Source organism: Pantherophis guttatus, chromosome 3, assembly GCF_059756535.1.
Source record: "Pantherophis guttatus breed Tessera chromosome 3, ASM5975653v1, whole genome shotgun sequence".
NCBI classification, from domain to species: domain Eukaryota; kingdom Metazoa; phylum Chordata; class Lepidosauria; order Squamata; family Colubridae; genus Pantherophis; species Pantherophis guttatus.
This window is the reverse complement of record NC_142065.1, coordinates 209930348-209944362: the sequence shown is the minus strand read 5'-3', so window position 1 is coordinate 209944362 and position 14015 is coordinate 209930348. Positions and strand designations below refer to the sequence as shown.

Below are 14015 nucleotides of genomic sequence, written 5' to 3'. Positions count from 1 at the left end.
GACTCTTCCAGAATTCCAAGTTTGGGTGAATTCTTCAAATTTTCCAGACATTTATTGTGTAATGTTATTCATTTTTTTCAGATGTTGCAATGTTGTAAGTTTTAAATTTGTGAGAACTTCAGTAATAATTCAGGAAAAAAAAAACTTACTTAACTTTATTGCGGTGATTAACCAGCACAAGAGAATTGGTATTCAAATATTCAAAACATCCAAAACTAAATTGACAATGCCAGGATAGTTAAGAAAAGTACATATTGTACTGACAAAACATGGAGTAAATTCTGATTAATTTGATTTTTTTTAAAAAATATTTTTCTGCAACTTTGGGGGGAAAAAAGATACCACTGCTTTCTGTGATCTAGTTCTTAAAGCATTAACTCATTTTTCTGTCTTGTGTGGAAACCTGGGAAAAAATTGTCTAATTTAATGGATAGCAAAGATATATTACATATAAAACACTCATTTTCAAAGCATGAACAGCCATACAAAGTTCTGAAATATTTTTTTGTGTGACACTTTATTACAGGTTTGATGAATACATTATTTTTTAATGTTTTTTTTTTTGTATGGATGAATAATACATACCCGTTTCTTGATTATTCCAGCATTGTATTTATTGTGATTTTTAGACTGTTCTTTTACTTGTTCTAGTATTTAAACCTAGGTGATCTATTATGCTCTTTAGACTGCTGCTCAGCTATGGATTTGAGCCCCATTCTATCTGGGTCTCAGTTTGCTTCAATTAAGCATCACAACAGAGGAAAAGAAAGCTGTCAGGCAGCTCTCGTTTTAGGTCCTTTCTTGTCTAAGGCCATATTCTCTCTCTTGCTTTTGGAGAAGAGAACAAGGAGAAAGAAGTAGGTTTAATCACACAAATCCTGTAAATTAGGCAAAACAATTCAAATGTTTTAAGATCGGCTTGGTAGGTATTTTTATAAGGGGATGAGTTTTAATCCCTATCGGAGAAATATGTTGTCTTTAAGAAACATTAATGGTAAGTCATGATTGTTAAATAAACCGGTTTACATGCTTATACAGTGGTTAGATAAACTTTATGAACTATCAATCCATACTTCTGCAGCATTATAACAAAATAGGAATTCATTAAGCAGAAGAATATTTGCACTGGAATCCTATCTTGAGTTTATACAACTCTTAACTCTTGTGAAATTCCTATGGAATCCTGTGAATTGTAGTTTGGAGTGAGCAGTGGAATGCTGTGAGTCCGCTAATTGATTTATAGATAATCGGTTTTGAGGATTGCTTGAGAAATCAATTTTCAAGCACCTTTTCTTACAGTTGTAGATATGATGCTTGCTTTTTAATGATACATTTAGTGATTGTTGGAAGTTACAACAGCACTAAAAATCAAGCTGGTCCTTGTATAGCAGGGGTGTGAAACTCACGGCATCATGTTGTCACGTGACATATCACGACTGTTTTTTCCTTTTCTAAACCGGGGATGGGCGTGGCCAGCGCATGACGCATCTGGCCTGTGGGCTGTGAGTTTGACACCCCTGTTGTACAGCATCCCCGCTGTTGCATGATCAAAATTTGGGTGCTTGACAACTGGCTTGTATTTACAACAGTCCTGAGATCACCATTGGTGATCTTCGGACAAGCAAAGTCAATGGAGCAAGTTGGATTTATTTAACATCTGCACAGTTCAATTAACAATTGCAGTGTTTGCTTAACAACCGTGGCAAGAAAGATGGTAAAATTGGGTGCAACTCACGTTGCCTTGCTTAGCAATGAAAATGTTGGGCTCAAATGTAGGTGTAAGTTGAGGACTACCTGTAAGGCCAAGGGCCCTTAGAAGATTGCTTTAAAGGGTGGCATACAAAACTATAATATAAACAAAACATCATTTTATAAATGTATTAGCGTCATCTCTTAGATCCACAAAGCATACACAGGTAGTCCTCGACTTACAACCACAACTGAGCCCAAACTTTCTGTGGCTAAAATGAGACAGTTGTTAAGAGAGTTTTGCCCCATTTTATGACTTTTTTTGCCACGGTTGTTAAGTGAATTGATGCAGTTGTTAAATTAGTAACATGGCTGTAAAGTGAACCTGGCTTCCTCATTAACTTTGCTGGTCAAAAGGGCCACAAAAGTTGATCACATGACCCTGGGACAGTGCAACTGTCATAAATATGAGCCACTTGCCAACATCCGAATTTTGATTGTATGACCACGGGGATGCTGCAATGGCCACAAGTGTGAAAAGTGGTCATAAATCAGTGCCATTGTAATGTTGAATGGTCACTAAGTAAATTTAAATCAAGGATTAACTGTATAAGATTCCCTTTCTTGAGCTAAATATACAGGAAAATGTCATGAGAAAATGGTAAGAATCATATTGGTAGGCTTATAGGAATGTGAAATCGAATTTGGGTGGGTCACCAGAACCAGAGATTTACTCTTCCAATCTTTCCGACTCATGCTGGAGCCCATCCTCAGGGAACTTCTCTCTACTGAAACAAGTGCTTTGGGCTATTCTATGAGTCGTGTTTACGTGGTGCCTTCCTATTGGCTAATTGGTGTGTTGATGGCTGGTGATTGGCTGTTGTTTCCTTGTGCTGCCAAGCCCTCGGCTCCTAACTATTTGATAGGCTGGAGGTAAATCAGCACCCCTATTAACCGACAAGGCGCCCATTTCCCAGCCTTCAATCATTTTCCTGGCTGTTTTTGTACCTGCACGGCCAACAATCTTAGTTGCTGCGTAATGAAAGATGGGTTCCAGCATGAGTCAGAAACCTCGGAAGAATAAATCTCTGGTGACCGACTGAAATTCGCATTATTATCCTGGGACACGTATATTTGCCTTCATGTCAGGGGTGAAATTCAGCAGGTTCTGACAGGTTCCGGAGAACCAGTAGCGGAAATTTTGAGTACTTTGGAGAACCGGCAAATACCACCTCTGGCTGGCCCCAGAGTGGGGTGGGAATGGGGATTTTGCAGTATCCTTCCCCCAGGAGTGGGGAGGGAATGGAGATTTTGCAGTATCATTTCCCCTGGAGTGGGGTGGAAATGGAGACTCCTTCCCTTGCCATGCCCACCAAGCCACGTCCATGGAACCGGTAGTAAAAAAATTTGAATTTCACTACTGCTTCATGTGCTTCTGGGAATGATGCAGATCTGAAGATTCTGCACATGTCTCTTATCTGCTCCCCCCATGTGGCATTCTGAGTTTGACAACAACTTGAGGAGTGGAAGAACAGAGACAGCTGGGATTTCTCTGAGGGGGGGAAAGGACAATTTTAAAGTCATTTTGCGTTGCACAGTGCCTGTCAGCAATCAATTCCTGTCCCTAGTCATTAACATCCTTACTATTGTGTGACGCCTGTAATTAGGGAAAAATGTCAAAGATCAGCTTGTCTTAATGTGAAAACGGTGATCTTGTTGATGAAGCAGCTGAAGACAGATGGCCGATTGTTACTACTGTAAGGCAAATAATATTTTGAAAGTGCCACGAAGAAAAACAGCGTTAGTTGGTTTTATCGGAGGCACACGTATTTTGTTCAATTATTCATCTCATCACGAAGCAGGGATGGGGGGGGGGGAGGCCGAGGGAGAAATGTGGTGAATAACTTTCTACACTCCATGTCTCAGAATTTATGGTGATTTCATAGAACAATAAATTCGCAGCCATTCAGGAGAAGGTATGAAATTAGATTAGCTTGCTTTTTGAGTGATTGAAATCTACAAACTCTATCAATGATTGAAATCTACAAACTATCATCAATCCAATGCGAGGGATGTGATATTTAAGGAGATGACTAATTAAAATATTACGAGGACTCTTTGTTGATGAAAAAAGGTTAAACGTATAAAAGCATCACATTTTGTAGATAGTAGGTTTTGCAGCTATAGTCCTTTCAGAATTTCAAGAGGTGCTTCTCATAATGAATATTGAGATGTGGATGCAGATTTGCATGCCTTTAGAAATTAGATCCGGCTAAATTAGAATATTTCTGAATGTTACTTGTTTAGAATCGAATAATACCATGTATGTTTTTAAACATCTCATATCCAGTCCTTGAAACAGGGTTCGATATACCTGGTCAGTCTTTCATGAAGCTCACCTCAAAATTTAGAACATATAATAATAGGGTTGGAAGGGATGTTGAAGGTCTTCTAATCCAGTGGTTCACAATCTGTGGTCCACGGACCCCTGGGGGCAGAGGTGAAATTCAGGAGGTTTTGACAGGTTCGGTAGTGGAAATTTTGAGTAGTTTGGAGAACCGGTAGCGGAAATTTTGAGTAGTTTGGAGAACCCGTAGCGGAAATTTTGAGTAGTTTGGAGAACCAGTAGTGGAAATTTTGAGTAGTTCGGAGAACCAGTAGTGGAAATTTTGAGTAGTTTGGAGAACCGGTAGCGGAAATTTTGAGTAGTTCGGAGAACCGGTAGCAGAAATTTTGAGTAGTTTGGAGAACCGGTAGCGGAAATTTTGAGTAGTTTGCAGAACCGGTAGTGGAAATTTTGAGTAGTTCGGAGAACCGGTAGTGGAAATTTTGAGTAGTTCGGAGAACCGGTAGTGGAAATTTTGAGTAGTTTGGAGAACCGGTAGTGGAAATTTTGAGTAGTTTGGAGAACCGGTAGTAGAAATTTTGAGTAGTTCAGAGAACCGGTAGTGGAAATTTTGAGTAGTTCGGAGAACCAGTAGTGGAAATTTTTGAGTAGTTCAGAGAACCGGCAAATACCACCTCTGGCTGGCCCGAGAGTGGGGTGGGAACGGAGATTTTGCAGTATCGTTCCCTTGCCACACTCACCAAACCATGCCCATGAAGCCACACCATGCCCATTAAGCCACGCCCACAGAACCGGTAGTAAAAAAAAATTGGATTTCAACCACTGTCTGGAGGGCTGCAATGTTGTTACAGGGAGTACACGAAGGCTTGAAGAAATGTTATGTTTTAAATCTTGAGTTAATTCTTGGTGGTCAGTGGTCATGCTCTGTGGCCACAAAAGCTCTTTAAAGGGCATCCGTGATGAAGAAAAGGTTGAGAACTAATGTTCTAGTCCAAGCCTCCGCTCAAGTAAGAGGCCCTATACCAGTGATGACGAACTTTTTAGACACCGAGTGCCCAAACTATGCACCCGCACATGCCCAAACTGAAAGGTGTACACATGCGCATGAATATGTGCAAGCACTGACATGCGCATACGCCGACATGCACATATTCTCTCCCTCCCTCTCTCCTTCTCCCTCCCTTTCTCTCTCTCTCTCTTCCCTCCCCCCCGGTTTTTGGCCTCCTGGGGCCTCCGCATGTCCTGTTTTTGGCCACCTCGGCCTCCAGAAGGCAGGTGGGGGCTGGCAGTTAGGTGGGGTGATGTGGCTGGGGCAGCCTCGTAGTCCCGCACGGGCCAGATTAATGGCTTCAGTGGGCCATATTTGACCCACGGGCTGTAGTTTGAGGAACCCTGGCTTAGCATATAGCAAAAAACCCAGTAAATTGTGATTATTTCACACTCTTATTTTGCTTATTGTGCTCTCTAAGTTCAGGGAAACCTAATTTCTTCTAGGCCAGGAAGGGCTGGGGAAGTATCTTCAAGGTTGCTGTGAAGATTGTTTTTGGCACCCAATGGATAAAATTGCTCCGAGTTAGACTCCAGCTGAGTTGAACTCAACAATTTGGAGTTTCACAGAAGGAATTGCTTGAACATGATCTGAATCCTGCACAGATTGTAATCTACTTGGAAAAATGTTGGATGATTGCATCTGACCTTTGAATGTATTTGAAATAATTCTTGTCATTCACTTGTATTTATGACCCATCCCTGCTTGCTTTGCTCTAGGTGAAAAATGACTATATGCTAGAGATAGCAGATCAAGTGGACCAGGAAATTGCCTTGAAGCTAGGTTGCCTTGAAATTCGGTAAGATCACCTTTTAAATATTTATTACTAAATAGAACAACTTCACTTTAATCTTAATGTCCCCATCGGTATGTTCAAGCAGAAATTTCAAAATTTATTGGGGGCATAAACAGTAGAATTTTAAAATTTGGATGGTTTTGTGAAACGCAATGTTATGCTATATCTGTTCCATTCAAACCTACAATTAAGTAACTTTTTAGCAAAGCAGTTATTTGCAGGTTTGAAAGTAACGTTAAAACAGCCACGTTTATTCCACTAATATTGTGAGTTGATCCTAATTTGTGAATGGTAAACATTCTGGCTAATCTTTAAATAATAATTTGTTTCAACCTCCTGTAGTAACCTCCGGCCCAATGTTTCATAATTGTTTAAAGAAATTGGTTTACAGAGCAAAAGACAAAGAAAAGCAAGTTCAAGAACATTTGAAATTACTTATTACAAAAAATAGAACCTCTCGGAACCTAAGAAAAATCCGTCAATCGTCTCTGACTTGGAACCGTTTCCTAAAAAGGGGAGATTTTGGAACTTCATAGCTTTTTCTATCACCTTTCCAGGCTTAAACTGAGCAAAAGAGATTTTGTGTCCCTAGTACTGTGCAGTGACTTATAAAAGTTATCAAGTTGTAGATTTTTCTTGCTATGAATGTGAAAGGCCACAACTTAATAGGAAAACAATTTTCTTTTGTGTAAAGGATCTTACGCATCTCACTTCCTGGTTGGGTTGGAGGAAAATTCAGATTGAGGGCTCTAGCCAACAGGAGCTATTAACATATTTTACCAGTTTTAAAACCTTACACACATCACTCAATCAATTGTATACTAGGACACTGAGTAGAACTTAACACTGGGATTTAGGTAACCTATTCCCAACTTTCAAATCTAAATAAACAAAAGCATAAAAAAGAAGACAATGTTAGTAAGTTCACCTATAGTGCGAGAGCAAATTTTAGAATCCCTAAAGCGTATTTTCATTGTTTATTCTCTTGCAATTTACACCATTGTGTGAATTTTTCATCTGTCTTGTACAGTAAGGTTAGGAAAGCAGCAATTCCTATGAATTTAGGAGTAAATCAAGCAACAGAAAAAATAGGAAGGAGAGGCGGAATTGCAGTTTGGCATTAAAGTCTCAGAATAATGGTGCTTTCCAAGAATACTAACAACTACCGAATAGTGATGGGAATTACGTATTAGAATTAAATTTTTAAAGGGTTCTACAGATAAGGGTCTAGGAAAGACTGTAGCTGATAACCCAAAATTTGATGTCTTAAAACCGTTCAGTTGGTTATTCCCAGAAGTTCTGGAGCACTTTAGAAGGACCTTTTCTGCCAGAGCTAGAACAGAGCTTGGCTGCCTGGTCAGAGGAACAGTAGAATGAAAGAATTGGAAGAAATAAGCTCCAGGAACAAAAATCCTTTATACCTGGTCAGAACTAGTTTAGTGGGAAGTATAAATTGTCTGTGAGATTTACTACTTACTACTTACTATCGGTAAGTAAATAAATTAAATTTTACCCCGCCTTTCTGATTATATAAGCACTCAAAGCAGCTTTCAGAAATAACAGATAAAAGCCAAAAGCTGAAGTATAATTAACATCAGATTTGAAATCAAGACAGTTTGGCTTAGCATTTAAGAGCACTGCCCTTTTTTTTTATAATTTCAGGAGATCATACTGCGAAATGAGAGGCAACGCATTGGATAAGAAGTCAAACTATGAAGTCTTAGAGTAAGTATGTGGTTGCATTTTTGTCAGGAATTCTTTCCATTGGAAGGAACACAATTGTTGCTCTTGGAAGTAAGAATGCAAAGGTTGCCATTAGTGTTCTAATTAAGGTGAGAATTTGTAAAACCTAGTAAATTTTTGACCTCTGAGCTTAGTGAGGAAATAAGAGCTCATTGATTCTGGCCTGACCAAGACAAATTGGGTGATATATAGGCTGGTGATACACAGGATCATCATTTTGGGGGGTGGGGGGAGGTGGCCATCTGCATTCTGTTAATACTTGTGGGATCAGCTGGTTAGAAGCCCTTTTTACAAAATGGTTTCTCGGTATGTGATTAATGGGACTAAATTATGCCGAGTGTTTAATTATTGATTAGTTCCTGGAAATTTACAGTCTATGACAGAGGTCTTCAAACTTGGCCGCTTTAAGACTTGTGGACTTCAACTCCCAGAATTCTTAAAGCGGCCATGTTTGAAGACCTCTGGTCTATGGCTTTGTCTCTTTAATCCTGCCCTCCCTGTCCTAACCTAGAATGCGGTTAGCAGAACAAACTGCCCAGCATGGGCTTAAAAAGCCATTGGCATGGGCTGCAGAATACAGTTCTAACCACAGTTCACCAAAGGCCTTGAGGAGCTTTGTATCCAGTCCCACGAAAAGGACCTGTTTTGCTATGGCCATTAAAGAGTGGTTTTCTTTTCATTGGCTTTAATGAATTGGTACCATCACAAGGTTCCCTGGAATTTAAAGGGGTTCATTGCTAAAGCTTTTGTGGTGAGCAGGAAATCATTATACATGATGACTGCATTTATAACTTCAAGGGATCCTTTGTGGGTCTAGTACAAAGAATCACCACTAACCAGAACATTCAATCTGGACAGGAGAGAATAAGGACATATATTTTGGATGATTGATTGATTGATTCGATTTATATGCCGCCCTTCTCCAGAGACTCAGGGCGGCTTACAATGTGTTAAGCAATAGCCGTCATACTTTTGTATATACCTGCATAATAGGGCTTTTGGCCCCCCCTAAGCGGTGTTCTTTTTTATACAAAGTCAGCTTATTGCCCCCACAATCCGGGTCCTCATTTTACCTACCTCGAAAGGATGGAAGGCTGGGTCAACCTTGAGCCTGGTGAGATTTGAACTCGCAGTAATTGCAGGCAGCTGGCAGCTAAAGGGCTTAACAGCACTTTAGTCTGCTGCACCACCAAGGCTCCTTACTTACTTGTAAGAGATGTATGGAATGACTTGGCCCTGATTGACTGGTTTAGAGAAGGGCTGGTTGAAGATCTGAGAGATGAGCTGGGAAGGCAGGGCACACTCAAGGTTTAATGGGAATAACAATTTTTTAAAATGAATTCGATTGAATATTGGCATCTGTATTTATATACTAACACAACAATTCTTCTAAAATATAGTGTATTATTATTTCACATGATTAAAATGCACAACATTTTTCAGGCATCACTTATTTTTGCTTTGCATATTTCAGGAAAGATGTCGGTTTGAGAAGATTTTTTCCAAAGAGTTTACTGGATTCAGTAAAGGTAATGTTGCATTCTGCTCATACATTAGAAATTATTGGACCCTAAGTTTTGATCATTCTATTTTTGGCTATCTCCCAAGTATGTATTTTGATTCATCCATGTATATGACATTTCTCAAAAATGAGAGGTTCTTTTTCTAATGACTTAAAATCTCAAAAATGGAACTAAAGATTTGTGGTATTGTATCGAGTGCTTTCTATTAGTTCCTAGGCTAGGTGGAACCATGTTGGTACTATGGCTTGGATGTGGTGCATACTAACATCTGACTATTTCATTATGAAGGCCAAAAATCTTCGAAAAATGATACAGCAAACGTTTCGACAATTTGCCAACCTCAATAGAGAAGAAAGTATTTTGAAATTCTTTGAGATTCTCTCACCAGTATACCGATTCGATAAGGAATGCTTCAAGTGTGCCCTTGGAGTAAGTATGTTGCTTTGAACTACTGGGACATGGTATAGAATAATTCTAATTGTTAATGTTGAGTTAATGTTGAGTTTAGCCCTTTATTGTTAGCTTATCTAGGCAGAATAGGGATGCGGTGGCTCAATGGTTAAGACACTGAGCTTGTCGATCAAAAGGTCAGCAGTTCAGCGGTTCGAATCCCTAGTGCCGCCTAACAGAGTGAGCTCCCGTTACTTGTCCCAGCTTCTGCCAACCTAGCAGTTCAAAAGCACGTAAAAAATGCAAGTAGAAAAATAGGGACCACCTTTGGTGGGAAGGTAACAGCCTTCCGTGTGCCTTTGGCATTGAGTCATGCTGGCCACATGACCACGGAGACGTCTTCGGACAGCGCTGGCTCTTCGGCTTTGAAATGGAGATGAGCACCGCCCCCTAGAGTCGGGAACGACTAGCACAAATGTGCGAGGGGAACCTTTACCTTTACCTTATCTGGACAGAAGACAGATGGGCTGGATCTTTGTTTTAAGATGCTACTAAATTTTCTTTACTGTGTGTACTATTTATTTTTAAATTGTTTAATTCTTTTACATTTCTGACAGATCAGGAATTTAGGAACTGCTAACTAGGTTAAAGAATTGCAAGGTTATGGGGATGTGGAATTATTTTAAAATGGTCATAGTGAGTTTAAATGCAATTTAAAGGCTAGCTAGAGCAATAGTACTGGATAATAGGTAACTATGTCTCACCTGTTGTGTTTCTGCTCCCTATTAAAGGGATTGAGGAAATGATTTAATTTTGAAAAAAAATGTGCTATGGTCAAGCCCATGTGTGGCACATGTGTTGCAATGACCATTGAAGCAGGGGTGAAATCTACTTACTTTCCCATGGTGCGTCACATGCGTGCGCGGACCCTCTGCGCATGTGCAAATTCTTTTGCGCATGCGCAGAGGGTAAAAAACAGGTTACTTCCTGGTTAAAGACAGGAAGTAACGACGACCAGGAGGGTGGGCGGAGACTCGCGCTACCATTGCTACCGGTTCTCCGAACCACCCGCCGCCATTGCTACTGGTTCAGTCGAACCGGTCTGAACTGGTAGCATTTGTAGCATTTGTACCTTCTGCTTTTAAAATGGGGGCAGCTCCTCATGATGTTGGGAGTTATAGCTCAGGAATATTTATTTTATTTAAATTATTTATATTCCTGCCCCTTTTACAACAGTGGATCTGGGTGGATTACAAGATTAAAATACAAACCACAACATATAATCCATTTTGCCCAAGGTTGAAGCAAGAAATCTAGTGACTGAAAAACATGTCATCATTATCATCATCATCAGAGGTCCTGGCCCAAATGTATGGGAAATCAGATCTTCACTCTCTTGTGAAAGGCTAACATAAATTTATCTACTAAGGTTTATCCAGTGTTTGAAATGTAATTTATTAGTCTAGTATCAATTTGTTTCATTGAGTGATAATAAAGATCTTTATTCAGTGTTTAGTTATTTTCTTTCCAAATGTTCACTGCTTCTTTTTCATATTAACCATAAAAGTCCAGCTGGATTATTTCAGTGGAATTGGCCATCGGTCCAGAAGAAGGAATCAGCTACCTTACAGACAAAGGCTCCAATGTAAGTCCTACCATGGGATATGATGACTTCGTATCTAAGCAGACTTTCATATTTGCCATTACTTTCTGTGGGAACCGGTCCAGGAAGCTTTTTTTTTTTTAATCAGGATACAAAGAAACCTGTGAATAAAACACTTGGACCTAAGTCCAGAAAAGAAGCAGTACTTTAGTTGATACTGCTTTTTCTTCTTCTTCAATTCATGAGTGTTACTCATTCAGTATGGTTTTTAGATTTACTTCTAATTTACTGTCACTTGTTTTACAGTTAATGCATTTTTGCACTTTCAGTATATCCTTTTTCATCTTGTTTGAGAGGTTGGATTTTTATTTTATGGGGGCGGGGGTTGGTAACATATTATTTAGATTAACTGTGATGGCTCAGCAGTTCAAGACCCTGAGCTTGTCAGCTGGAAAGCGGATAGCCTGGGTTTCAGACCTAAGCTCTGGGCAACAGGGTGAGTTCCCATTACTTGCCCAAGCTCTGGCTCACTTAGCAGCTCAAAGCATAAAAATGCAATTAGATAAATAGGTACCATGCAACTCGAAGCATGAAAATGCAAGTAGGTAAATCGGTACCACATAGCTTGAAGCATGAAAATGCAAGTAGATAAATAGGTACCACTTCAGTGGGAAGGTACAGCATTCTGTGTGCCTTTGGCATATAACCATGCTTGTCACATGACCATGGAAAATGTCTTCGGATAATGCTGGCTCCCTCAGCCAAGAAACAGAGATGAGCACCACCCCTTAGAGTTGGACACAAGTGGACAGGGGAAGCTTTTACTTTTACCATTAAGGTACTTTATGTATTGGAAGCTGATCAAATCCCCGAAATGCATTATTTGTATTCCCGGGTAGGTTTACAGTCAGTTTTCATGTGATCTTGGCCAATATTACTATCACTAAACAGCAGCCTGATCAGGCAAACTATTGCCAACTATTAATTGTTTTTTTTGCCCTTTCAATAGTACGTAAGATGGACATAGATAGGGCATGAATAACAATGGAAGGTAGCAAAGTACCAGAATGCCCAGAAAAATAGAATTTATTTGTGTATCCTGTGTTTCGTCTCTGATAGCATTTGCATCTACACCGATTCTTCCTTCTTATATTTTCCTTTTATTTTTTTCTAGCCTACCCATTTGGCAGATTTCCATCAAGTACAGACCATTCAGTATTCAACTAATGAAGACAAGGACAGAAAAGGAATGCTACAGATGAAAATTGCTGGAGCACCAGAGGTAAGTCGCTTGATGTTTCTTCCAGGCGGGCAAGAAGAGTAAACAAATTCCTTCTGCATGTTTTATGAATAAAGCTAGGTGCAGCAGTTCCCGTTTCATATTATAAAAGCATGGGATATAAATAAATTAACTTCTTGCATAAGAGAATAATCTCAGAGACTTCTTTATCCAGAGACAAAAATGTTTCTGGTCTTTAATTATGAAAGATGCTATATAGCAGGGGTCGGCAACCTTAAACACTCAAAGAGCCACAAAGGTCCTAACCGGAAACCCCTGTTCAATTCTGGAGCCGACCGGAAGTCTGGTTTCCCCCGTCATAGTTTCCTCCTAGCGCAGCGTCCTTTTTCCTCTGCCGATTAGAAGTTGGTTTCCCCACCATAGAGTCTCCTCCTAGTGCGGCATCCTTTTTCCTCTGCCTGTCCTAACCGAAAGCCCTATCAATTTTGGAGCCGATGGGCGACAGGGAGCTGCAGCAGAGGGATGAAAGAGCCACATGTGGCTCCAGAGCTTCGGGTTGCTGACTGATAAGGTTTTACATTTACTGGAGAATAGAATGTACTGTAGAAGAACTGTAGAAGTTACAACATTCCTATCAGGATTCACAGATTACATATCTCCACTGACCATTGGTGCTATTATTTTTACAGTCGTTCATGATGACGTATGGAATTTAAAACAGTACTTACTTGTCAGTACGTTATTTTTCACAGACACTGCTTGGAAGTGTGTGGTTAACAAAGACCAATTTGGTAACTATAATGAAAATGTCTATGGAGATTCTCAGTCATCTGGGTCATGGTTGTCCCAAAGGTGTTTTTTTCAAGAGGCACCTGTACTTTTTTTGTGACTTTCTGGTTTTTACTTTGAAGACGTTTCACTTCTCATCCAAGAAGCTTCTTCAGCTCTGACTGGATGGTGGGGAATGGAAGGATTTATACTTCTTGGAGACAACTGGTCATTTGCATTTTTTAAGAGCAGGGGTATCACACTCAAGGCCCGCGGGCCAAATCCGGACCACGGGGTGCTTAAACCTGGCCTGCGGGGCTGGCCTAGAAATAGCAAATGACCGGCCCCCATTTTTGGCCGGCATGGTGCTGCAGGAGGCATCCGTCCCATCCTCCCCCCTCTCCCTGGCCTACGGAGGAGAAGTACAATGCTGATCCTGCCCTCGAAGAAATCCAGTTTGACAGCCATGGTTTAGAGAGTTGTTCAGGCCACCTGAAGGTTTATCTGTGTCCTCAGTGTCACTTGAGTGGTGCAAATGGGTGTGGAGCCTTCTTGGAACTGCTGAAAGGACTGTGTTGTAGACTGGAGAGAGATGATGTCATATCCCTCGCCCTCTGTTGAGAGAGGGCTGTTCAGTTTTGAGCCTCTTTGAACCCTCCTTCAAACCAGCGAGCCTCTCTATCCAAAATGTGGACTTTGCTGTCTTCCAAAGCGTGGCCTGTGTCTTTTAAAGGCAGTTGGACTGCTGAATCTTGTCCTTTGGGCTTGTTCTCTTATGTTGTGCCATGCATTTGTGAAGCAGTATAATGAAAACAGTGGAATTTGGAATGTAATTTGCCTAATGTAGCTTTATGCCTGATATAATCAT

The 14015-nt window shown here is 40.3% G+C and overlaps 1 protein-coding gene across 36 annotated transcripts in view; it reads left to right on the top strand.

Moving 5' to 3' along the window:
* PTK2 (protein tyrosine kinase 2) overlaps nt 1-14015 on the top strand; it is a 239852-nt gene that overhangs the window by 120698 nt on the left and 105139 nt on the right. For all 36 annotated transcript variants that reach the window (XM_087890946.1, XM_087890944.1, XM_087890943.1 and 33 more), the window contains 6 exons: nt 5804-5883; nt 7543-7605; nt 9098-9152; nt 9435-9575; nt 11104-11181; nt 12314-12421. In XM_087890946.1, the coding sequence (XP_087747072.1) occupies nt 5804-5883; nt 7543-7605; nt 9098-9152; nt 9435-9575; nt 11104-11181; nt 12314-12421 (525 nt within the window). The remainder of the gene's footprint in view (nt 1-5803; nt 5884-7542; nt 7606-9097; nt 9153-9434; nt 9576-11103; nt 11182-12313; nt 12422-14015) is intronic.